The 25,313-nt window shown below is 44.0% G+C and overlaps 1 protein-coding gene and 1 long non-coding RNA gene across 12 annotated transcripts; one reads left to right on the top strand and one right to left on the bottom strand.

Moving 5' to 3' along the window:
- The first annotated feature begins 9,106 nt into the window (after positions 1 to 9,106).
- LOC118375210 (protein lyl-1) lies at positions 9,107 to 14,478 on the top strand. The gene is made up of 3 exons (XM_052503142.1): positions 9,107 to 9,750; positions 12,514 to 12,608; positions 13,007 to 14,478. Exons 1-3 carry the CDS (start codon positions 9,317 to 9,319, stop codon positions 13,528 to 13,530), a joined length of 1,053 nt encoding a protein of 350 aa, XP_052359102.1. The 5' UTR covers positions 9,107 to 9,316; the 3' UTR covers positions 13,531 to 14,478.
- A 2,054-nt stretch (positions 14,479 to 16,532) lies between these two features.
- On the bottom strand, positions 16,533 to 19,880 carry LOC127919492 (uncharacterized). Of its 11 annotated transcripts, none has more exons than XR_008103153.1 (7): positions 19,371 to 19,880; positions 18,867 to 19,230; positions 18,671 to 18,698; positions 17,943 to 18,124; positions 17,440 to 17,719; positions 17,281 to 17,323; positions 16,533 to 17,127 (listed from the first exon to the last, which is right to left on the bottom strand). It is a non-coding gene; the product is annotated as an uncharacterized LOC127919492 (long non-coding RNA). The 11 variants fall into 11 exon arrangements; XR_008103159.1 differs by lacking the exon at positions 16,533 to 17,127 and adding an exon at positions 19,273 to 19,314 and having other exon boundaries at positions 17,151 to 17,323; positions 18,867 to 19,146; positions 19,399 to 19,880; XR_008103154.1 differs by lacking the exon at positions 16,533 to 17,127 and having other exon boundaries at positions 17,151 to 17,323; positions 18,867 to 19,174; positions 19,343 to 19,880.
- Between the last annotated feature and the right edge of the window lie 5,433 nt (positions 19,881 to 25,313).

Genomic DNA, 25,313 nt, shown 5'->3' with positions numbered 1-25,313 from the left:
GGTCTGTACAGTGATGACTTTGGTGGTCCTATACAGTGACCTGTACAGTGATTACTTTGGTGATCCTGTATGATTACTTTGTGATTACCGTGGTGAGTGATCCTGTACAGTGATGACTTTGGTGGTCCTGTGATTACTTTGGTGGTCCTGTAGTGATTACTGGTGGTGATCCTGTACAGTGATTGCTTTGGTGGTCCTGTACAGTGATTACTTTGGTGGTCCTGTACAGTGATTACTTTGGTGAGTGATCCTGTACAGTGATTACTTTGGTGGTCCTGTACAGTGATTACTTGGTGGTCCTGTACAGTGATTACTTTGGTGGTCCTGTACAGTGATGACTTTGGTGGTCCTGTACAGTGATTACTTTGGTGGTCCTGTACAGTGATTACTGATTACTTTGGTGGTCCTGTACAGTGATGACTTTGGTGGTCCTGTACAGTGATTACTTTGGTGGTCCTGTACAGTGATTACCCTGTACAGTGATTACAGTGATTACTTTGATTACTTTGTGATCCTGTACAGTGATTACTTTGGTGGTCCTGTACAGTGATTACTTTGGTGATCCTGTACAGTGATGACTGTGGTCAGTGTGATTACTTTGGTGATCCTGTACAGTGATTACCTGTGGTGATCCTGTACAGTGATGACTTTGGTGACCTGTACAGTGATTACTTTGGTGATCCTGTACAGTGATTACTGGTGATCCTGTACAGTGATTACTTTGGTGATCCTGTACAGTGATGACTTTGGTGATCCTGTACAGTGATGACTGATCCTGTACTGATGACTTTGGTGGTCCTGTACAGTGATGATTTGGTGACTGTTGGATTACTTTGGTGTCCTGTACAGTGTACAGTGATGACTTTGGTGGTCCTGTACAGTGATTACTTTGGTGATCCTGTACAGTGATTACTGGTACAGTGATTACTTTTGATGACTTTGGTGGTCCTGTTGATTACTTTGGTGATCCTGTACAGTGATTACTTTGGTGGTCCTGTACAGTGATTACAGTACAGTGATGACTTTGGTGGTCTGTACAGTGATGACTTTGGTGGTCCTGTACAGTGATTACTTTGGTGATCCTGTACAGTGATGACTTTGGTGGTCTGTACAGTGATTACTTTGGTGAACCTGTACAGTGATTACTTTGGTGGTCCTGTACAGTGATTACTTTGGTGGTCCTGTACAGTGATGACTTTGGTGGTCCTGTACAGTGATTACTTTGGTGAACCTGTACAGTGATTACTTTGGTGGTCCTGTACAGTGATTACTTTGGTGGTCCTGTACAGTGATTACTTTGGTGGTCCTGTACAGTGATTACTTTGGTGAACCTGTACAGTGATTACTTTGGTGAACCTGTACTTTTTGTGGTCCTGTACAGTGATTACTTTGGTAGCCCTGTACAGTGATTACTTTGGTGATCCTGTACAGTGATTACTTTGGTGATCCTGTACAGTGATTACTTTGGTGATCCTGTACAGTGATTACTTTGGTGGTCCTGTACAGTGATTACTTTGGTAGTCCTGTACAGTGATGACCTTGGTGGTCCTGTACAGTGATTACTTTGGTGGTCCTGTACAGTGATTACTTTGGTGAGTGATCCTGTACAGTGATTACTTTGGTGATCATGTGCAGTGATTACTTTGGTGATCCTGTGCAGTGATTACTTTGGTGGTCCTGTACAGTGATTACTTTGGTGGTCCTGTACAGTGATTACTTTGGTGAGCCTGTACAGTGATTACTTTGTGATTACTTTGGTGGTCCTGTACTGATTACTTTGGTGGTCCTGTACAGTGATTACTTTGGTGATCCTGTGCAGTGATTACTTTGGTGAGCCTGTACAGTGATTACTTTGCTGTACAGTGATTACTTTGGTGATCCTGTGCAGTGATTACTTTGGTGGTCCTGTACAGTGACTTTGGTGGTCTGTACAGTGATTACTTTGGTGGTCCTGTACAGTGATTACTTTGGTGGTCCTGCACAGTGATGACTTTTTCCATTTCACCTTGCTCTTCACTCATCGTTAGGACATGTTGTACAAACCAGCTGTGATCAATATTGTTACAGTGACACACACACACACACACACACACACACACACACACACACACACACACACACACACACACACACACACACACACACACACACACACACACAGTGGTAGAAAAGTATCAAATTGTCATACTTTAGTAAAAGTAAAGACACCTTAATAGAAAATGAAACTTACCCAGTAAAATGCTATTTGTATTAAAAGTAAATGGAATTGCTCAAATATACTTACATATCAAAAGTAAAAGTACAAATCATTTTTAAATCCTTAAATTAAGAAAACCAGATGGCACAATGTTCTTGTTTGTTTAATTTCTGCATAGCCAGGAAGACAGGCCAACACTCAGATATTATTTTCAAACTAAACATTTGTGTTTAGTGAGTCTGCCAGATCAGAAGCAGTAGGAATGATCAGACTTTTTTAAACTCAAGTACTTTACACCACTGCACACGCACAAACAAACACACGCATCCACACACTGATGCACACACACACACACACACCAATTACCTGCACACCCTCCCTATTGACCGAAGCTGTAATTACACTATACAGGCTCCTGACAATGTCTCAGGACATTTTTATTAAGAAGAACGCTGAGAGAACGTGAGAGAACGTTGTCGCTCTGACATGAAAACATTAAAACCGAGCCGAAACAACTCTGATTTCTTCCTCGGGACATTTATATTGAGCTGATTGTTTAGTGTTTTGCATGAGAAAACGTTGTCGGCCTGACATTAAAACAAATCCTCACTGCTTTCTACTTCGGTCAGGGGTGAAGCGGAAGTAGTCTGTTAGGGTTTTGTTGCTATTATTATTCCTGATCTACAGTTTGGGTTTCACACAGTACCGCAGGAGCCCAAATGAAAATGTCAACAATTTGTCTCGTTTCTTCTCTCATTTTGTCACGGGTGAGAGAGCATAAAAGAGTTGATTGTCTGTAAACTCTGAGGTCAGTTAGGCATGCAGTCTTTGAAGGCCCAATCTGCCTGGGGATGTTTTGTGTTCAACTGGACTGGGCTGCCGTGTAATCGTTTGATGTCAGCTTTTAGAACGGATGAAGGCTTTGCAGACAGAGCAATATAAAGATCATATGTACATGTATTTGTGATGAAGTTTGTTAAACACCTGCCTCTGCTCTGAAGGGTCTACCTTCAGCTCACGCTCTCTTACATGTATATTGCACTGTAAGTGTAATGTACATTTTGTTTAATACTTTTTTCGAAGTATATTACTACCAATTTAATGCAGAAGCACAAGGTTAAGTTATTGCCTGTGGACTCACGGGTCATGGAACAGAATATATATCTGGTAGCAGGCAAAAAGCCTGACTCAGGGGAATTGTCTTCAGACCGCATGTTGCTTTTTATACGTTACACGCAAATCCACCCAGATAGATACAGCCTTGCTACAATATTAGATGTAGTTATATTTATTTGAGTGCTTTCAACTGAAACTGCAGGTGCTTAACTCATAGTAGCTATACCCATAGTAGCGAAACTCATAGTAGCTATACCCATAGTAGCTAAACTCATAGTAGCTATACCCATAGTAGCTAAACTCATAGGAGCTATACCCATAGTAGCTATACCCATAGTAGCTAAACTCATAGTAGTAGCTATACCCATAGTAGCTAAACTCATAGTAGCTATACCCATAGTAGCTAAACTCATAGGAGCTATACCCATAGTAGCTATACTCATAGGAGCTATACCCATAGTAGCTATACCCATAGTAGCTAAACTCATAGGAGCTATACTCATAGTAGCTATACCCATAGTTGCGAAACTCATAGTAGCTATACCCATAGTAGCTAAACTCATAGTAGCTATACCCATAGTAGCTAAACTCATAGGAGCTATACCCATAGTAGCTATACCCATAGTAGCTAAACTCATAGGAGCTATACTCATAGTAGCTATACCCATAGTAGCTAAACTCATAGTAGCTATACTCATAGTAGCTATACCCATAGTAGCAATACCCATAGTAGCTAAACTCATAGTAGCTAAACTCATAGGAGCTAAACTCATAGTAGCTAAACTCATAGTAGCTAAACTCATAGGAGCTAAACTCATAGTAGCTATACTCATAGTAGCTATACCCATAGTAGCAATACCCATAGTAGCTAAACTCATAGTAGCTAAACTCATAGGAGCTAACTCATAGTAGCTAAACTCATAGGAGCTAACTGATAGTAGCTAAACTCATAGGAGCTAAACTCATAGTAGCTAAACTCATAGGAGCTAAACTCATAGTAGCTAAACTCATAGGAGCTAAACTCATAGTAGCTAAACTCATAGGAGCTAAACTCATAGGAGCTAAACTCATAGGAGCTAACTGATAGTAACTAAACTCATAGGAGCTAAACTCATAGGAGCTAAACTCATAGTAGCTAAACTCATAGGAGCTAAATCATAGTAGCTAAACTCATAGGAGCTAAACTCATAGGAGCTAAAATCATAGTAGCTAAACTCATAGGAGCTAAACTCATAGTAGCTAAACTCATAGTAGCTATTCTCATAGGAGCTAAACTCATAGTAGCTAAACTCATAGGAGCTAAACTCATAGGAGCTAAACTCATAGTAGCTATTCTCAAGGAGCTAAACTCATAGGAGCTAAACTCATAGTAGCTATTCTCATAGGAGCTAAACTCATAGGAGCTAAACTCATAGTAGCTATTCTCAAGGAGCTAAACTCATAGGAGCTAAACTCATAGTAGCTAAACTCATAGTAGCTAAACTCATAGTAGCTAAACTCATAGTAGCTAAACTCATAGGAGCTAAACTCATAGTAGCTAAACTCATAGTAGCTAAACTCATAGTAGCTATTCTCATAGTAGCTATTCTCATAGGAGCTAAACTCATAGGAGCTAAACTCATGATGATTGGTTTAATATGTAAACGAACATGCCATCACAGGTCCCGAATGGTCATCATTCTCTGGGGCCTTTGCAATGTTTGTCTTTCAGACTGTCTGGGTAGGAAATGACGGAGACAATAAAAAGAGGAATTGACCTTGAGAGAGAGAAAGAGAGAGAGAGGAAGCAGAGTCTTGAGGAAAGTTACTGAGATGACAGTATTGGCCACCATGCAGTGCAGTGCCACAGGTGTGATGATGTAATCACAGAAACAACCAGGACTGTCTCCATTTCTATCTTTTTCGCTCTATCCTTTTCTTTCTCTCTATCTGTCTACCTTTTCCCACCTCTGTTGATCTTATGGTAAACACTTGTCAGAGCCATGGTGCTGCAAGTGCTGCAGACAGGGAAGTAGTTGAAATAGGACATGGATATATTAGGTTTTCCCCAATAAGATATATTATCTGTAGGTGTCTGCATGGCTTCCTTTGTGGTGTTATTCTATTGTGATGCAAACACATTCCCTCCATTATGGTTACTGTCCAAGTCCCTTCATATTGGCTGGATAGGATTGGCTGCCCTGGTGGAATGATGCGTGCCTGTGTGTGTGTGTGAACCCATGAGTGTATGTCTATACAGAGTGAGATTGTATGCGCATGCGTACGTGTGCATGCGCATGTATGCGCGAGCGTGTGTTGGTATTGGGGTTGGGGTGAGGGGGAGAGGAGAGGAGGGGGGTACATTTCCTTATCTGCGGGCCACAGGCGGCTTTGAGAGCGTTATCAGTAGCCACCACATTGTACTAGCACATCCTCTTGACCAGTGGGGAGCGGAAAAACTCTCCCTGCAACGAAGTTCTCTCTCTCTCTCTCTCTCTCTTTTTTCTCTCTTCTGTGTCTCTGTCTATCCCTTCGCTCTCGCTCCCTCTCTCTCTCGCTCCCTCTCGCTCCCTCTCTCTCTTGCTCCCTCTCTCTCTGCCCCCTCTCTCTCTTGCTCCCTCTCTCTCTTGCCCCCTCTCTCTCTCTCTCTTGCTCCCTCTCTCTCTTGCCCCCTCTCTCTCTCTCTCTCTCTCTCTCTCTCTCTCTCTCTCTCTCTCTCTCTCTCTCTCTCTTTTTTCTCTCTCACCTCTCTCTCTCTCGCCATCCAACTAGAGCTCTGTCTCTTCCTGGCATGGAGGGAGAGAAGGGAAGAAAGTAAAGAAAGAGAGATTGGGAACTAGAGAATGACATAAGAACACGAGTACGACATGGTCAGCATCACCTTGTCAGCTTGTGCTCCTTCGTTCAACAGAATCACCACAAAGGATTCAAAAGGGCATTTTGTTTATTTTGTTATTCCTTGACCAATTTTTGACTTAATCTCTTGGTCTTTTGGATTTTTGATATTACATCTTTTTTTAAACATTACTGGAGTTCCCAATTTATTTAAGGAGGACGGAAAGTAGATGTGCCATGTGCTACCTTACCTATGGTACTGTAGGGTCCTGTGGGTAAACAACTGTACTGACAGAGCACGCTGGTTTTCATCCTGCGTAGGTGAGTAGGTCTGCACTGGTCAATTTAAATATTACTGTATAGGGTAAATGCTATTGAGTTCAAAGCCATTTCTCAATTTATCGTAAGTTATTGTTGTTAATTTATTGCATGAAGTTATAGTTCATTTTTCTTTGTGCAAAATATTTTTATGGAGGAAAACCTGTTATGTGTTTTTGCCTGTACTTTGATCAAATAAATAACATAGAAAACATTACAATAAAATACATGTTTGTGTATTTACCACAGCTATAATAAACATAACACCATATACATAAAAATATATATATCTTTGCAGCCATACAGATATAAGACCACCAAATTATATTCATAATTTATGACTTGAAATTAACAACAAATGAGTGCATTGAGTTTACACAGAAATACAATTTGATTTTTGTCTCATGTCAAAGGAAACAAGGAATAACAAAAAACAATTCTGAATCATTACGAACATGAATTAAACATTATCATTTGATTGCAAATAATAAAATATATTTAAAAAAAAAACATGTAACAAAAAGAAAGACTCCAACACATCTTTGGGAGAATTTGTTCCATTGTTGTTTTTTTTATTAAACTTTTCTATTAATCAAATGTTTATATTGAAAAGCTCACCTTGCCTGTTCTCTCTCTCTCTCAAAAATGTGTAGATTCATATGTCATTTCTTACCAATGATCTACACAAAATACTCTGGAATGTCAGTGGAAGAAAAATTCAAACATTTTTTGTTCGATGAATGAAAAAGTAAACAGTAATATTTCTTGATTAGATAAGTATTCACCTCCCTGAGTCACTGCATGCTAGTAACACCTTTAGCAGCGATTACAGCTGTGAGGCTTCTTGGTACGTTTCTAAGAGCTTTACACACCTGTATTGTGTAATATTCGCCCATTATCATTTTTTAAATTCTTCAATCTCTGTCGAGGTGTTGGGGATTAAGGCTAGACAGCCATTTTCATGCAGATAAAAGTCTAAACTGTAGTTTCACATGAGCTGTCCTCGCTTCACCACTCAGGGACATTCACCGTCTTCCTGGTAATCAACTCCCGTGTAGATTTGGCCTTGTGTTTTAGGTTACTGTCCTGCAGAAAGGTGAATTTGTCTCCTAGTGTCTGTTGGAAAGCAGACTGAACCAGGTTTTCCTCTAGGATTCTGCCTGTGCTTAGCTCTATTTCGTTTCTTTTTATCCTAAAAAACTCCCCCAGCCTTTGCTGATGTCGAGCGTACCGTTGCCATGATGCAGCCACCACCTTGCTTGGTAATACAGAGGCAGGTACTCAGTGATGTGTTGGATTGGCCCCGAACATAAGGCTTTGTATAAGGAGAAGAGACCGTTGAAGTCCAGCCATGATTAATGAATCATCCAAGTCTTGCAGAAGCAGAACCTATAAGAAAACTGTGAACTTCCTTGAAATGAGGAAAACACACACGCAGTATGATACCAAACAATGGACACCCATGACAACCATGTTGAGCCTGTCATCAGCTCGTGAGAGGGCCAGGGATACTGGATTTAGCTTTGATGTAGATTTATATATGGAAAAATGTATCATTTTAATTTCCTAATTAATTCAAAATTCTTAATCTAGATTTATTTTATATTCACCACTTCCAGAAGAATAATCACTGAATTACCAAAGTGAATTATTGTAATGTTTGTTTATGTGCCAATGAATCCATTAAGGGATGGCTTGCCAACTTCATTCCAGTATTTGACCCACTAAATCATGAAAAGCAAATATGTCTTATCTCTTTTGTTCTACAGGTTTGAAAACCGTCCAACCTTTATGCACCTGGGACAATGTGGATTGTATGGACAGTTTGATTCATATCCGAAAAGACAGACAGACAGACTGGGGGACTAATCAACAGTGTCGGCCGATGGTGACTCATTCAAAGACAACGTACTTGGCTATTCTTCAGGATGTACTATGGGAAAAAGACGTCTAGACTACTAAACTTAAAACCAGACCAACCAGTCTGCTGTGGAGCTCCAAGAAGATCCAGAGACGCCTCGGTCACACCACTAGTAAACACTGGCACATGATTATTGATGTGAGCATCGTCTGCCCAGCCACTGTAGATTGGACACAGCCTCTTGAGTGGGGCCATGAATGCAAGATCACACTCACACGCTCTCTCCTTTTTCCTTCTCTCTCTCACACACACACACAAACTCACACACACACACACTCGCTCTCACACACGCACTCGCTCTCACACACGCAACAGGCCTCAGAATGAGAGGTGACAATAAGACTGGACTGAGCCAAACCCGAGGGCATCAGCCTTAGCTTCAACACAACCCACAGACTCCTGACCCCTGAAAACCCAGGACCCACACAGCCCATCACAGACATCTCTGGACTGATTAATAACAGCAGTAGACAACCCGTTGTTCAGGAGGACCAGGGGACTAACAGCATAATAAGGGGATATTATCTGGAGTAGGTTGAGGGGCTGGAGAGGCTCGGGGCTGAGAGAGGTCTGTGGAGGTCTATAGGTGTCTAGCAGCAGCAGCTAGTGGCCGAGACACTATGCTGGGTGAGAGAGACAGAACAGCGGAAGGGGTGAGGGGTGCAGTGGTGGGGTGCCTTCCCACAGGTACCATGATGGAGAAACTGAACCCCCTCTGCCTCCCCCACCTCTGACCCCTATCGGAGTCTGAACGACTGAGCCCTCAGCAGGCCCCCTCACCGGCTTCACTTGACACTAGTAGCCCACCGCCGGTTAATGAATCAGGGAGTCCGGGAGACAGGTTTGTCCCACCTAGCCCCCCTGCCTCCCCTCCTCCACCTCCAGAGTCCCCTACCAAGTTGCTTGACCACCCTGCCGCCACCAACATCGCACCTGAACCACCGGTCTCCATGGAAACAAACAACACCAAGGGAGGAGGTTTAATTTGCTCCTCTCCGAAAGCCCCCTCCTCCTCTCCGCCTCCCCTTCTCCCAGCCCCAGTGTCTACATCCACTACCCCTGCCATCCTCCCCCCATCCTCCTCCTCTTCTTCCTCCTTTTCCTCTATTGCCCCCCTCCCTCCCCACATCCCTGTTATTAGTCTGGGACACAGTAAACCCCCCCACCCTCTCTCCCTCCCCAGTAACACCCCTCTAACCACCCTGCACCCCATCCCCAACCACCCCCATCACCATGACCCTTACCATCACACCCACCACCACGGGGGCATCCGCCTCACCCAGCTCACCTCCCTGTCAGGGATCAGACCAGGGGCCCCACCGATCCCCTCCCAGGGCCCCCTGCTGACCCACCAGTACCTGCCACCACACCACTTCTTCAGCAGGTGATAGGGAAATGTTTCATATTCACATTATATTCCATTATCCAGTGGAGGCTGCTGAGGGGAGGACAGCTCATAATAATGGCTGGAATGGAGTCAATGGAATGACATCAAACACGTGGTTTCCATGTGGTTGATGTCATTCCAATGACTCAATTCCAGCCATTTTTATGAGCTGTCCTCCCCTCAGCAGCCTCCACTTGCATTATCATATTTCATGTTATGACTGGCTTTCTGATACTGTATGGCAAACTGTTTCACTATAACTGACAGTTTCACTACAACAACTGACTGTTTATAACGTAGATTTCTCTTTCTGCTTTTCCTAACCCTTAATCCTAACCAATTATTCAACTAGAACGACTACTTCCCCATGTCCTAGAATCACTATGATGAAATGTCCTTCTTCCTCTTCATTTTCAGCAGGAACGTTGTTCTATTTTAGCAGCATGTCTCTGCCGGTGTCAGCCCTAACGAGAGAGAGCCTGCTGACAGCATGCACACTCCATCAACATCCCAAACATAATCACCATACAGATCGCTTTGCTCGCTTTCTCTCCCTCAGTCAATCTGAAATGGGTTTTTTTCCATTTCAAATCCATTTAACAATTTGAAAACCATTTAAAATATGATTTACTCCCCTGAATAGCATCGTTTGTACTTCTACAGTTTATATTATTTTATTGCTTGGATACTTTTGTTTGTTATCTTTCATTTCCAATGAAAACTCTCTCACGTTCCTCCCTCTTTGGACGCCACTATAATAATGTTTCATAATGTTTACATACCGTTTTACCCACTTTCATATGGTTATACTGAAGTCTAGTCAAGGCCATTATATTTAACTATTGCTATACATATTTTTTATTTAATTTATTTATTTATTTTACCTTTATTTAACCAGGCAAGTCAGTTCAGAACAAATTGTTATTTTCAATGACGGCCTATGAACAGTGGGTTAACAGTGGGTTAACAGTGGGTTAACAGTCTATCCTACGTATTCTTCAGATATACTACATGTTCTATCCACATACTGTCCACAATGTCTACACGTCCCACCACAAATAAACACAGTTGAAGTCGGAAGTTTACATACACCTTAGCCAAATACATTTAAACTCAGTTTTTCACAATTCCTGACATTTAATCCTAGTGCCTTAGGTCAGTTAGGATCACCACTTTATTTTAAGAATGTGAAATGTCACAAGAGAGAATGATTTATTTCAGCTTTTATTTCTTTCATCACATTCCCAGTGGGTCAGAAGTTTACATACATTCAATTAGTATTTGGGAGCATTGCCTTTAAATTGTTTAACTTGGGTCAAACATTTCGGGTAGCCTTCCACAAGCTTCCCACAATAAGTTGGGTGAATTTTGGCCCATTCCTCCTGACAGAGCTGGTGTAACTGAGTCAGGTTTGTAGGCCTCCTTCTGCACACAAATTTTCTGTGGAATTGAGGTCAGGGCTTTGTGATGGCCACTCCAATACCTTGACTTTGTTGTCCTTAAGCCATTTTGCCACAACTTTGGAAGTATGCTTGGAGTCATTGTCCATTTGGAAGACCCATTTGCGACCAAGCTTTAACTTCCTGACTGATGTCTTGAGATGTTGCTTCAATATCTCCACATAATTTCCCTGCTTCATGATGACATCTATTTTGTGAAGTGCACCAGTCCCTCCTGCAGCAAAGCACCCCAACAACATGATGCTGCCACCCCCGTGCTTCACGGTTGGGATGGTGTTCTTCGTCTTGCAAGCATCCCCCTTTTTCCTCCAAACATAATGATGGTCATTATGGCCAAACAGTTCCATTTGTGTTCATCAGACCAGAGGACATTTCTCCAAAAAGTACGATCTTTGTCCCCATGTGCTGTTGCAAACCGTAGTCAGTTTTTTATAGCGGTTTTGGAGTAGTGGCTTCTTCCTTGCTGAGCGGCCTTTCAGGTTATGTCGATATAGAACTCGTTTTACTGTGGATATAGATACTTTTGTACCTTTTTCCTCCAGCATCTTCACAAGGTTCTTTGCTGTTTGCTGTTCAGGGATTGATTTGCAGTTTTCGCACCAAATTACGTTCATCTCTAGGAGACAGAACGCATCTCCTTCCTGAGCGGTATAACGGCTGTGTGTTTCCATGGTGTTTATACTTGCGTACTATTGTTTGTACAGAACGTGGTACCTTCAGGTGTTTGGAAATTGCTCCCAAGGGTGATCCAGACTTGTGGAGGTCTACCATTTTTTTCTGAGGTCTTGGCTGATTTCTTTTGATTTTCCCATGATGTCAAGCAAAGAGGCACTGAGTTTGAAGGTAGGCCTTTGAAATACATCCACAGGTACACCTCCAATTGACTCAGATGATGTCAATGAGCCTATCAGAAGCTTCTAAAGCCATGACCCACTGGAATTGTGTCATGCACAAAGTAGATGTCCTAATCGACTTGCCAAACTATAGTTTGTTAACAAGACATTTGTGGAGTGATTGAAAAACTAGTTTTAATAACTCCAACCTAAGTGTATGTAAACTTCTGACTTCAACTGTATATATACGTTTGTACTCCGGACTCCAACATTGCTTGTCTTAATGTTTCTATATTTCTTAATTCCAAGATTCATGTGTATTGTTGTGTATGTTAGATATTACTGCACTGTTGGAGCTAGGAACACAAGCATTTAACTACACCTGGAATAACATCTATTAAATATTTGTAAGCGACCGTTAAAATGAGATTTGATTTGATTTGATTCTCTCCTTCTCTCTCTCTCAGTTCTCATCTTGGTCCCTCTGGTAACTATGGAATCTTTTCCAGTAGAAGCATCAAGAGACGGTCCTCCTCACACTATGAGTTGGATCTCAGTGATGGTAAATAGAAGATAAACTGGTGTGACTGTCCATGGACTACTGACCAATACCAGCATATGATAAATGAATGAGAAACAGTTTATGTAGTGTATGTATATACTCATACACCACAGGAGGCTGCTGAGGGGAGGACAGCTCATGATAATGGTCGGAACGGAGTAAATGGAATGGCGTCCTGGAAACTATGTATGTGATGGATTTGATACCAGTCCTCTGATTCCGCTCCAGTCATTACCACAAGCCGTCCTCCCCAATTAAGCTGCCACCAACCTCCTGTGATATACACTGAGTATACCAAATATTAGGAACACCTTCCTTATATTCAGTTGCGTGTATGTAAATGTGCATACTAGTACGTATGTGTATTTAATGCACTGTGCCTGTGTATCCTCATCCAGCGGGCCCTCCTCAGAAGCTGGCGAGGCGTGTGTTCACCAACAGCCGGGAGCGGTGGCGCCAGCAGAACGTCAACGGGGCCTTCTCAGACCTCCGTAGGCTCATCCCCACCCACCCTCCGGACAAGAAGCTCTCCAAGAATGAGATCCTCCGACTGGCCATGAAGTACATCGACTTCCTTGTCACCCTGCTCAACGACCAGTCCCAAGACAAAGCCAGGGGCTCGCCTGAGGAGGAGACCCAGGATGAGAGGGCCCAAGTGGGGCTGAACAACAAGGATATGCACCCACTTTTCCAGGGTGACACTCCCTCATCAACTATGGTCTACCACGACAGAGGAGACTCCACAGACTCATCGATCATCGCCATGGCAACCTCCCCGACCTCCAGTTGCTATAGCAACACAGACAGTGAGGAGAACCTGGGGGGCGGGGCTAAGAGCTCAATGGTGGTGCCGCGGGGCATTCCGGGAAAGGTCAAAGGACAGATTCGGACTGCGGTGACACTTGCCAACGACCAGCGGTGACATGACATGTGACGTCACAAAGAGGACAAAATTGAATACCTGGTGGCAAGTAATATCCGACAAACTGACAGAAAAGACAAAAATGTACAGTATACTTACTACTCTACCAGCAATCTATGAGACTTTTGGAATCAATGTAGTTCTTTCAATAACATGGTATATCTGCAAGGTCAGTTCTGAGTTCTTGTAGCAGTTTGTGGTAGTGTTTGACTGCCCCTCTGTCTGGATTTTGTGTCCTGCAGTGTGGGACTGAGGCTTTCTGGGTAACGTAAGCTGTTTCATCAGAACTGAGGCTTCTATAGGGCTACCTGGGAAATGTAGGATTGACTGTTTGTACATCCAGTCAGCACAGTGTCAGTTGCCCTAAAACCTCTGAAGGAGCCATGTTGACCTCATGGCTTTTTGCTTCCTGAAGTTTGAGACATCAAAAAACATCAATGACGGTAACCTTCAGCCAGTAGTTTATGTGGCAATTTTTGAAGTTTCCTATTTTCTTTCTTTAGTCAGATGAAGAAGATGGTCCCACCCTCCCTCCCTTAGAGGACAACATTGTGACACAGTTGTCCCAAATGGCACCCTATTTCCTGTTTAGTGCACTACTGGTCAAAAGTAGTGCACTATGTAGGGAATAGGGTGCCATACGGGACATTGACCGTGCTAGCTGACCGAAATAAAGAGTGTTTTAGTTCTCTCTTCCTTATTCAACATCCTCTTATTGCACTCCAGAATACATGCAGCCCTGTTATCAGCACAATTTCTCAACCCATACAATTGTTTCGCTGCTGTGTCCAGTTTGAGAAACAGACAGTCTAGTCGCTGGCAAAGTTGTTGTGTGAAGGGGTGAAGATGTGTTTTTGTGTTCAGAAAATCAACCGTGCTTATTTTATGGCTGTAAGTTGGTTTGTGATCCTATAAAAAGTGTGTTGTGAGAAAGTGCACATAAGAACATTTTGTATTTTTATTTATCTAATATGAATGAATTAATATGAACCCTAACTTCCTGTCCACACCCCAGTTCAACCATAACCCTAACTTCCTGTCCACATCCCAGTTCAACCCTAACCCTAACTTCCTGTCCACACCCCAGTTCAACCCTAACCCTAACTTCCTGTCCACATCCCAGTTCAACCCTAACCCTAACTTCCTGTCCACATCCCAGTTCAACCCTAACCCTAACTTCCTGTCCACATCCCAGTTCAACCCTAACCCTAACTTCCTGTCCACATCACAGTTCAACCCTAACCCTAACTTCCTGTCCACATCCCAGCTCAACCCTAACACCAACTTCCTGTCCACATCCCAGCTCAACCCTAACACCAACTTCCTGTCCACATCCCAGCTCAACCCTAACACCAACTTCATGTCCACATCCCAGCTCAACCCTAACACCAACTTCCTGTCCACATCCCAGCTCAACCATAACCCAAGCTATAGCCCCTAACCCTACCCACTGTGCACAGATTCAAAGTCTATTCCAAGTTGGTTCAACATTTCATTTTAATGACGTGGAACCAACGCTGATTCAACCAGTGTGTGCCCAGCTCAACTCTAACACTACCCCTATAATACCACTCTGAGAGAATGCCTTGTCTGCACTCAATCAGTCCTCCATTACATTTAGGAAATGAGCTTCATTCAATACATGGTTTCAATCCTTCTGTTTATGGTTGTTTGTTTGTGTTGGTTAGTTACACGGCAGATTTATAACCATGAGAGAGAGAGAGAGAGAGAGAGCGGGAGAGACAGAGACAGAGACAGAGACAGAGACAGAGACAGACAGACAGACAGACAGACAGACAGACAGACAGACAGACAGACAGACAGACAGACAGACAGACAGACAGACAGACAGAGAGACAGAGAGAGAGACAGAGAGAGAGAGAGAGAGAGAGCGGGAGAGAGAGACAGAGAGAGAGCGGGAGAGAGAGCGGGAGAGAGAGACAGAGAGAAAAGACAGAGACAGAGAGAGAGAGGAGAGAGAGACAGAGAGAGAGAGAGAGAGAGAGTACCAGTTCGGAATAAGAAAGGTGGAAAAATGCTCCCTGCTGATGTCCCCAAGCCGGACATAGCTGAGTGATGACAGTACAGTACCGTGAGAATCCCGGACGTGGAAAAACAGTTAAAGCGACCGGGTGGCGGTCACTTTAACCTCCAGTCCACGATGGACAACGTGTCCATTCTGTGCCTTCAGTGCAGCTGCAAACGGGTGTGGAAATGGAGGCGTGGGTGGAGGGTAAGGGGAGGTGGTGGTGGTGGGGAGACAGGGGTGTTGGTGAGGGGGTGGAGGGTAAGGGTGGTGGTGGTGGTGAGGTGGGGGAGTTGAGGAGGGGGAGGAGGGAAGGGGTGGTGGTGGGGAGGTGGTGGTGGTGGGGGGTGGAGGGTAAGGGAGGTGGTGGTGGTGGTGGTGGGGGGAAGGGGTGGTGGTGGTGGGGAGGTGGGGGTGTTGGTGAGGGGGGTGGAGGGTAAGGGGTGGTGGTGGTGTTGGTGGGGGGTGGAGGGTAAGGGTAAGGGGTGGTGGTGGTGGGGAGGTGGGGGTGTTGGTGAGGGGGTGGAGGGTAAGGGGTGGTGGTGGTGGGGGTGTTGGTGGTGGTGGTGGTGGTGGGGAGGTGGGGGTGTTGGTGAGGGGGACAGAGGGTAAGGGGTGGTGGTGGGGAGGAGGTGGTGGTGGAAGGTAAGGTGTGGTGGTGGTGGGGAGGTGGTGGTGGAAGGTAAGGGGTGGTGGTGGTGGTGGGGAGGTGGGGGTGTTGGTGAGGGGGGTGGAGGGTAAGGGGTGGTGGTGGTGGTGGGGAGAGGGGGGGTGTTGGTGAGGGGGGTGGAGGGTAAGGGGTGGTGGTGGTGGTGGGGAGGAGGGGGTGTTGGTGAGGGGGTGGAGGGTAAGGGGTGGTGGTGGTGGTGGGGAGGTGGGGGTGTTGGTGAGGGGGGTGGAGGGTAAGGGGTGGTGGTGGGGAGGTGGTGGTGGAGGGTAAGGGGTGGTGGTGAGGGGGGAAGGGGTGGTAATATCATGACAGCTATGAAACAGTACGTTTAGGTACAATTTTGTAAATGCTGACAGATCATTTGTTAGTTTGAAATGGTGGCATCTATTTGTGTCAGTAAAATGTATTATGCGTGAAATGGCGGTGGAAATCCCTTTATGCGCAAATAATAACCATCATATCGACATAAACTTGGAGTCACACGATGATATGATGTGTGGTCCTCTTGATACACCTTTCCAAAAATGTCTTATTCTGGTGACATGATGATTGATGCTTGACTGCTGTTGGACAAAATATTCTCACCATGTAGACGAGCCTACCTGCACAGCCTGCACTGTATAGCTGTTGTTGGCTGGCGCGCACGACCAGAGTCGGCACATATGCTATTTAATGCAACAGGTTTTGTGTCACAACTATCGGTAAAAAAGTGATGGAAACACGTTGAACTTTCCATTTTTATTCAGTAAATGAAACCTTCACCGAAAAAGACATGTTTTTGTGCACTACGTCATCAAGAACTGATTTTATCATCAACCAGTCAGTTTGGTGGAAACACACCACTGGTGGGAAAATGTGCATATTGGATGGAAACCTAGTTATAGAACCCTAGTTATGGAACCTAGTTATGGAAACCTAGTTATGGAAACCTAGTTATGGAAACCTAGTTATGGAAACCTAGTTATGGAAACCTAATTATGGAAACCTAGTTATAGAACCCTAGTTATGGAAACCTAGTTATGGAAACCTAGTTATAGAAACCTAGTTATAGAACCCTAGTTATGGAAACCTAGTTATGGAACCCTAGTTATGGAAACCTAGTTATGGAAACCTAGTTATAGAAACCTAATTATGGAAACCTAGTTATAGGTTAAAACCTAGTTATGGAAACCTAGTTATAGAAACCTAGTTATAGAACCCTAGTTATGGAAACCTAGTTATAGAACCCTAGTTATGGAAACCTAGTTATGGAAACCTAGTTATGGAAACCTAGTTATGGAAACCTAGTTATGGAAACCTAGTTATAGAAACCTAGTTATAGAAACCTAGTTATAGAAACCTAGTTATGGAAACCTAGTTATAGAAACCTAGTTATAGAAACCTAGTTATGGAAACCTAGTTATGGAAACCTAGTTATGGAAACCTAGTTATAGAAACCTAGTTATAGAAACCTAGTTATGGAAACCTAGTTATGGAAACCTAGTTATGGAAACCTAGTTATGGAAACCTAGTTATGGAAACCTAGTTATGGAAACCTAGTTATGAAACCTGGTTATAGAAACCTAGTTATGGAAACCTAGTTATAGAAACCTAGTTATGGAAACCTAGTTATGGAAACCTAGTTATGGAAACCTAGTTATGGAAACCTAGTTATGGAAACCTAGTTATGGAAACCTAGTTATGGAAACCTAGTTATGGAAACCTAGTTATGGAAACCTAGTTATAGAAACCTAGTTATAGAAACCTAGTTATGGAAACCTAGTTATGGAAACCTAGTTATGGAAACCTAGTTATGGAAACCTAGTTATGGAAACCTAGTTATAGAAACCTAGTTATAGAAACCTAGTTATGGAAACCTAGTTATGGAAACCTAGTTATGGAAACCTAGTTATGGAAACCTAGTTATGGAAACCTAGTTATAGAAACCTGGTTATAGAAACCCTAGTTATGGAAACCTAGTTATGGAAACCTAGTTATGGAAACCTAATTATGGAAACCTAGTTATGGAAACCTAGTTATAGAAACCTGGTTATAGAAACCTAGTTATGGAAACCTAGTTATGGAAACCTAGTTATGGAAACCTAGTTATGGAAACCTAGTTATGGAAACCTAGTTATGGAAACCTAGTTATGGAAACCTAGTTATGGAAACCTAGTTATGGAAACCTAGTTATGGAAACCTAATTATGGAAACCTAGTTATGGAAACCTAGTTATGGAAACCTAGTTATGGAAACCTAGTTATGGAAACCTAGTTATGGAAACCTAGTTATGGAAACCTAGTTATGGAAACCTAGTTATGGAACCCTAGTTATGGAACCCTAGTTATGGAACCTAGTTATAGAAACCTAGTTATGGAAACCTAGTTATGGAAACCTAGTTATGGAAACCTAGTTATGGAAACCTAGTTATGGAAACCTAGTTATGGAAACCTAGTTATGGAAACCTAGTTATGGAACCCTAGTTATGGAAACCTAGTTATAGAAACCTAGTTATGGAAACCTAGTTATAGAAACCTAGTTATGGAAACCTAGTTATGGAAACCTAGTTATGGAAACCTAGTTATGGAAACCTAGTTATGGAAACCTAGTTATGGAAACCTAGTTATGGAAACCTAGTTATGGAAACCTAGTTATGGAAACCTAGTTATGGAAACCTAGTTATGGAAACCTAGTTATGGAAACCTAGTTATGGAAACCTAGTTATGGAAACCTAGTTATGGAAACCTAGTTATGGAACCCTAGTTATGGAAACCTAGTTATGGAAACCTAGTTATAGAAACCTAGTTATGGAAACCTAGTTATGGAAACCTAGTTATGGAAACCTAGTTATGGAAACCTAGTTATGGAAACCTAGTTATAGAAACCTAGTTATGGAAACCTAGTTATGGAAACCTAGTTATGGAAACCTAGTTATGGAAACCTAGTTATGGAAACCTAGTTATGGAACCCTAGTTATGGAACCCTAGTTATGGAAACCTAGTTATGGAAACCTAGTTATAGAAACCTAGTTATAGAAACCTAGTTATGGAACTCTAGTTATGGAAACCTAGTTATAGAAACCTAGTTATGGAAACCTAGTTATGGAAACCTAGTTATGGAAACCTAGTTATGGAAACCTAGTTATGGAAACCTAGTTATGGAAACCTAGTTATGGAAACCTAGTTATGGAAACCTAGTTATAGAAACCTAGTTATGGAAACCTAGTTATGGAAACCTAGTTATGGAAACCTAGTTATGGAAACCTAGTAGAATTCTGATAAAGAAAAAGTAACTTTTTCACAACATAGAGGCATACAAAGACAAAACACAGGTGGTACAGCGAGGAGAGATGATAAAGTGGTACAGCGAGGAGAGATGATAAAGTGGTACAGCGAGGAGAGATGATAAAGTGGTACAGCGAGGAGAGATGATAAAGTGGTACAGCGAGGAGAGATGATAAAGTGGTACAGCGAGGAGAGATGATAAAGTGGTACAGCGAGGAGAGATGATAAAGTGGTACAGCGAGGAGAGATGATAAAGTGGTACAGCGAGGAGAGATGATAAAGTGGTACAGCGACGAGAGATGATAAAGTGGTACAGCGAGGAGAGATGATAAAGTGGTACAGCGAGGAGAGATGATAAAGTGGTACAGCGAGGAGATGATAAAGTGGTACAGCGAGGAGAGATGATAAAGTGGTACAGCGAGGAGATGATAAAGTGGTACAGCGAGGAGAGATGATAAAGTGGTACAGCGAGGAGAGATGATAAAGTGGTACAGCGAGGAGATGATAAAGTGGTACAGCGAGGAGAGATGATAAAGTGGTACAGCGAGGAGAGATGATACAGTGGTACAGCGAGGAGAGATGATACAGTGGTACAGCGAGGAGAGATGATACAGTGGTACAGCGAGGAGAGATGATAAAGTGGTACAGCGAGGAGAGATGATAAAGTGGTACAGCGAGGAGATGATAAAGTGGTACAGCGAGGAGATGATAAAGTGGTACAGCGAGGAGAGATGATAAAGTGGTACAGCGAGGAGAGATGATAAAGTGGTACAGCGAGGAGAGATGATAAAGTGGTACAGCGAGGAGATGATAAAGTGGTACAGCGAGGAGAGATGATAAAGTGGTACAGCGAGGAGAGATGATACAGTGGTACAGCGAGGAGAGATGATACAGTGGTACAGCGAGGAGAGATGATACAGTGGTACAGCGAGGAGAGATGATAAAGTGGTACAGCGAGGAGAGATGATAAAGTGGTACAGCGAGGAGATGATAAAGTGGTACAGCGAGGAGAGATGATAAAGTGGTACAGCGAGGAGAGATGATAAAGTGGTACAGCGAGGAGAGATGATAAAGTGGTACAGCGAGGAGATGATAAAGTGGTACAGCGAGGAGAGATGATAAAGTGGTACAGCGAGGAGAGATGATAAAGTGGTACAGCGAGGAGAGATGATACAGTGGTACAGCGAGGAGAGATGATAAAGTGGTACAGCGAGGAGAGATGATAAAGTGGTACAGCGAGGAGAGATGATAAAGTGGTACAGCGAGGAGAGATGATAAAGTGGTACAGCGAGGAGAGATGATAAAGTGGTACAGCGAGGAGAGATGATACAGTGGTACAGCGAGGAGAGATGATAAAGTGGTACAGCGAGGAGAGATGATAAAGTGGTACAGCGAGGAGAGATGATACAGTGGGACAGCGAGGAGAGATGATAAGTGGTACAGCGAGGAGAGATGATACAGTGGTACAGCGAGGAGAGATGATAAAGTGGTACAGCGAGGAGAGATGATAAAGTGGTACAGCGAGGAGATGATAAAGTGGTACAGCGAGGAGAGATGATACAGTGGGACAGCGAGGAGAGATGATACAGTGGTACAGCGAGGAGAGATGATACAGTGGTACAGCGAGGAGAGATGATAAAGTGGTACAGCGAGGAGATGATGATAAAGTGGTACAGCGAGGAGATGATAAAGTGGTACAGCGAGGAGAGATGATAAAGTGGTACAGCGAGGAGAGATGATAAAGTGGTACAGCGAGGAGAGATGATAAAGTGGTACAGCGAGGAGATGATAAAGTGGTACAGCGAGGAGAGATGATAAAGTGGTACAGCGAGGAGAGATGATAAAGTGGTACAGCGAGGAGAGATGATACAGTGGTACAGCGAGGAGAGATGATAAAGTGGTACAGCGAGGAGAGATGATAAAGTGGTACAGCGAGGAGAGATGATAAAGTGGTACAGCGAGGAGAGATGATAAAGTGGTACAGCGAGGAGAGATGATAAAGTGGTACAGCGAGGAGAGATGATACAGTGGTACAGCGAGGAGAGATGATAAAGTGGTACAGCGGGGAGAGATGATAAAGTGGTACAGCGAGGAGAGATGATAAAGTGGTACAGCGAGGAGAGATGATAAAGTGGTACAGCGAGGAGAGATGATAAAGTGGTACAGCGAGGAGAGATGATACAGTGGTACAGCGAGGAGAGATGATACAGTGGTACGGCGAGGAGAGATGATAAAGTGGTACGGCGAGGAGAGATGATAAAGTGGTACGGCGAGGAGAGATGATAAAGTGGTACAGCGAGGAGAGATGATAAAGTGGTACAGCGAGGAGAGATGATAAAGTGGTACAGCGAGGAGAGATGATAAAGTGGTACAGCGAGGAGAGATGATAAAGTGGTACAGCGAGGAGAGATGATAAAGTGGTACAGCGAGGAGAGATGATAAAGTGGTACAGCGAGGAGAGATGATACAGTGGTACAGCGAGGAGAGATGATAAAGTGGTACAGCGAGGAGAGATGATAAAGTGGTACAGCGAGGAGAGATGATACAGTGGGACAGCGAGGAGAGATGATACAGTGGTACAGCGAGGAGAGATGATACAGTGGTACAGCGAGGAGAGATGATAAAGTGGTACAGCGAGGAGAGATGATAAAGTGGTACAGCGAGGAGATGATAAAGTGGTACAGCGAGGAGAGATGATACAGTGGGACAGCGAGGAGAGATGATACAGTGGTACAGCGAGGAGAGATGATACAGTGGTACAGCGAGGAGAGATGATAAAGTGGTACAGCGAGGAGAGATGATAAAGTGGTACAGCGAGGAGATGATAAAGTGGTACAGCGAGGAGAGATGATAAAGTGGTACAGCGAGGAGAGATGATAAAGTGGTACAGCGAGGAGAGATGATAAAGTGGTACAGCGAGGAGAGATGATGGTACAGCGAGGAGAGATGATAAAGTGGTACAGCGAGGAGAGATGATAAAGTGGTACAGCGAGGAGAGATGATACAGTGGTACAGCGAGGAGAGATGATAAAGTGGTACAGCGAGGAGAGATGATAAAGTGGTACAGCGAGGAGAGATGATAAAGTGGTACAGCGAGGAGAGATGATAAAGTGGTACAGCGAGGAGAGATGATAAAGTGGTACAGCGAGGAGAGATGATACAGTGGTACAGCGAGGAGAGATGATAAAGTGGTACAGCGAGGAGAGATGATAAAGTGGTACAGCGAGGAGAGATGATAAAGTGGTACAGCGAGGAGAGATGATAAAGTGGTACAGCGAGGAGAGATGATAAAGTGGTACAGCGAGGAGAGATGATACAGTGGTACAGCGAGGAGAGATGATAAAGTGGTACAGCGAGGAGAGATGATAAAGTGGTACAGCGAGGAGAGATGATAAAGTGGTACAGCGAGGAGAGATGATAAAGTGGTACAGCGAGGAGAGATGATAAAGTGGTACGGCGAGGAGAGATGATAAAGTGGTACGGCGAGGAGAGATGATAAAGTGGTACAGCGAGGAGAGATGATAAAGTGGTACGGCGAGGAGAGATGATAAAGTGGTACGGCGAGGAGAGATGATAAAGTGGTACAGCGAGGAGATGATAAAGTGGTACAGCGAGGAGAGATGATAAAGTGGTACAGCGAGGAGATGATAAAGTGGTAAGCGAGGAGAGATGATAAAGTGGTACAGCGAGGAGAGATGATAAAGTGGTACAGCGAGGAGAGATGATAAAGTGGTACAGCGAGGAGAGATGATAAAGTGGTACAGCGAGGAGAGATGATAAAGTGGTACAGCGAGGAGAGATGATAAAGTGGTACAGCGAGGAGAGATGATAAAGTGGTGGTACAGCGAGGAGAGATGATAAAGTGGTACAGCGAGGAGAGATGATAAAGTGGTACAGCGAGGAGAGATGATAAAGTGGTACGGCGAGGAGAGATGATAAAGTGGTACGGCGAGGAGAGATGATAAAGTGGTACAGCGAGGAGAGATGATAAAGTGGTACGGCGAGGAGAGATGATAAAGTGGTACAGCGAGGAGATAATAAAGTGGTACAGCGAGGAGAGATGATAAAGTGGTACAGCGAGGAGAGATGATAAAGTGGTACAGCGAGGAGATGATAAAGTGGTAAGGCGAGGAGAGATGATAAAGTGGTACAGCGAGGAGATGATAAAGTGGTAAGGCGAGGAGAGATGATAAAGTGGTACAGCGAGGAGAGATGATAAAGTGGTACAGCGAGGAGATGATAAAGTGGTACAGCGAGGAGAGATGATAAAGTGGTACAGCGAGGAGAGATGATAAAGTGGTACAGCGAGGAGAGATGATAAAGTGGTACAGCGAGGAGAGATGATAAAGTGGTACAGCGAGGAGAGATGATAAAGTGGTACAGCGAGGAGAGATGATAAAGTGGTACAGCGAGGAGAGATGATAAAGTGGTACAGCGAGGAGAGATGATAAAGTGGTACAGCGAGGAGATGATAAAGTGGTACAGCGAGGAGAGATGATAAAGTGGTACAGCGAGGAGAGATGATAAAGTGGTACAGCGAGGAGAGATGATAAAGTGGTACAGCGAGGAGAGATGATAAAGTGGTACAGCGAGGAGAGATGATAAAGTGGTACAGCGAGGAGAGATGATAAAGTGGTACAGCGAGGAGAGATGATAAAGTGGTACAGCGAGGAGAGATGATAAAGTGGTACAGCGAGGAGAGATGATAAAGTGGTACAGCGAGGAGAGATGATAAAGTGGTACAGCGAGGAGAGATGATAAAGTGGTACGGCGAGGAGAGATGATAAAGTGGTACAGCGAGGAGAGATGATAAAGTGGTACAGCGAGGAGAGATGATAAAGTGGTACAGCGAGGAGAGATGATAAAGTGGTACAGCGAGGAGAGATGATAAAGTGGTACAGCGAGGAGAGATGATAAAGTGGTACAGCGAGGAGAGATGATAAAGTGGTACAGCGAGGAGAGATGATAAAGTGGTACAGCGAGGAGAGATGATAAAGTGGTACACGAGTGAAGAAAACGCAGAAATGGATGAAAATGCTGAAAATAATGTTAGGATGAAGTTTGATTGAACAGTATAAAGCAATCAGAAGAGAAAGCCCCGTTGAAACCACCTAGAATGTATTTGTTGCCACCCTCCCTACGGTCCTGCACTACTCATGAAGTATATTTAGAACTTTTATTATATTTTTTTTTTAAATACTGTCAAATACCATCGTACCGTCAAAAATGTCCCTAGTTGGTGTCCCCTTCAACCCTTTCCCCCAGGTTGGCTGCGTGTCTCCAGCTATCAGGTGGCCAGGAAATGGCTCTACAGTTAGTGCTGTCTCATCTACAGCCATTAAGTTGCCTGATGGGGATACTGTGGTGCAATCAACCGCTACATGCATGGAAGAGGGGAGAGAGGGAAGGGCAAAAAAAAGAGGCGGAAATAAGAGAAAATCAGCCACAAAGGCCCTCGTTCCCTCTCCCTTTCTCTCTCTCAGACCCCCCACCACACCCGGTCGTTCTGACACAACAGGAAGGACTGGTTACATAACCTTATTGCCTCTGCCTCTAGCCTCCATCTCTGACTGCCAACCTGGCCCTGGCTTCCTCCGTGCAGGCCAACAGTGGTGCGCACCACGGCCGGCTCCCTCCGTGCAGGCCAACTGCATGCCAACAGTGGTGCGCACCACGGCCGGCACCCTCCGTGCAGGCCAACAGTGGTGCGCACCACGGCCGGCACCCTCCGTGCAGGCCAACAGTGGTGCGCACCACTGCCGGCTCCACCATGGCCGGCTCCCTCGGTGCAGGCCAACAGTGGTGCGCTCCATGGCTGGCTCCA

Source organism: Oncorhynchus keta, unplaced genomic scaffold, assembly GCF_023373465.1.
Source record: "Oncorhynchus keta strain PuntledgeMale-10-30-2019 unplaced genomic scaffold, Oket_V2 Un_contig_16796_pilon_pilon, whole genome shotgun sequence".
Taxonomy (NCBI): domain Eukaryota; kingdom Metazoa; phylum Chordata; class Actinopteri; order Salmoniformes; family Salmonidae; genus Oncorhynchus; species Oncorhynchus keta.
The sequence above is the reverse complement of the archived record's forward strand: the minus strand, read 5'-3'. Positions and strand labels throughout refer to the sequence as shown.

Coding starts and splice junctions, on each gene's coding strand:
- LOC118375210 (XM_052503142.1), top strand. CDS start 9,317: ATGGAAACAAACAACACCAAGGGAGGAGGTTTAATTTGCTCCTCTCCG. Junction 9,751..12,513: donor CCACACCACTTCTTCAGCAG/GTGATAGGGAAA, acceptor TCTCTCTCTCAG/TTCTCATCTTGGTCCCTCTG. Junction 12,609..13,006: donor TGAGTTGGATCTCAGTGATG/GTAAATAGAAGA, acceptor ATCCTCATCCAG/CGGGCCCTCCTCAGAAGCTG.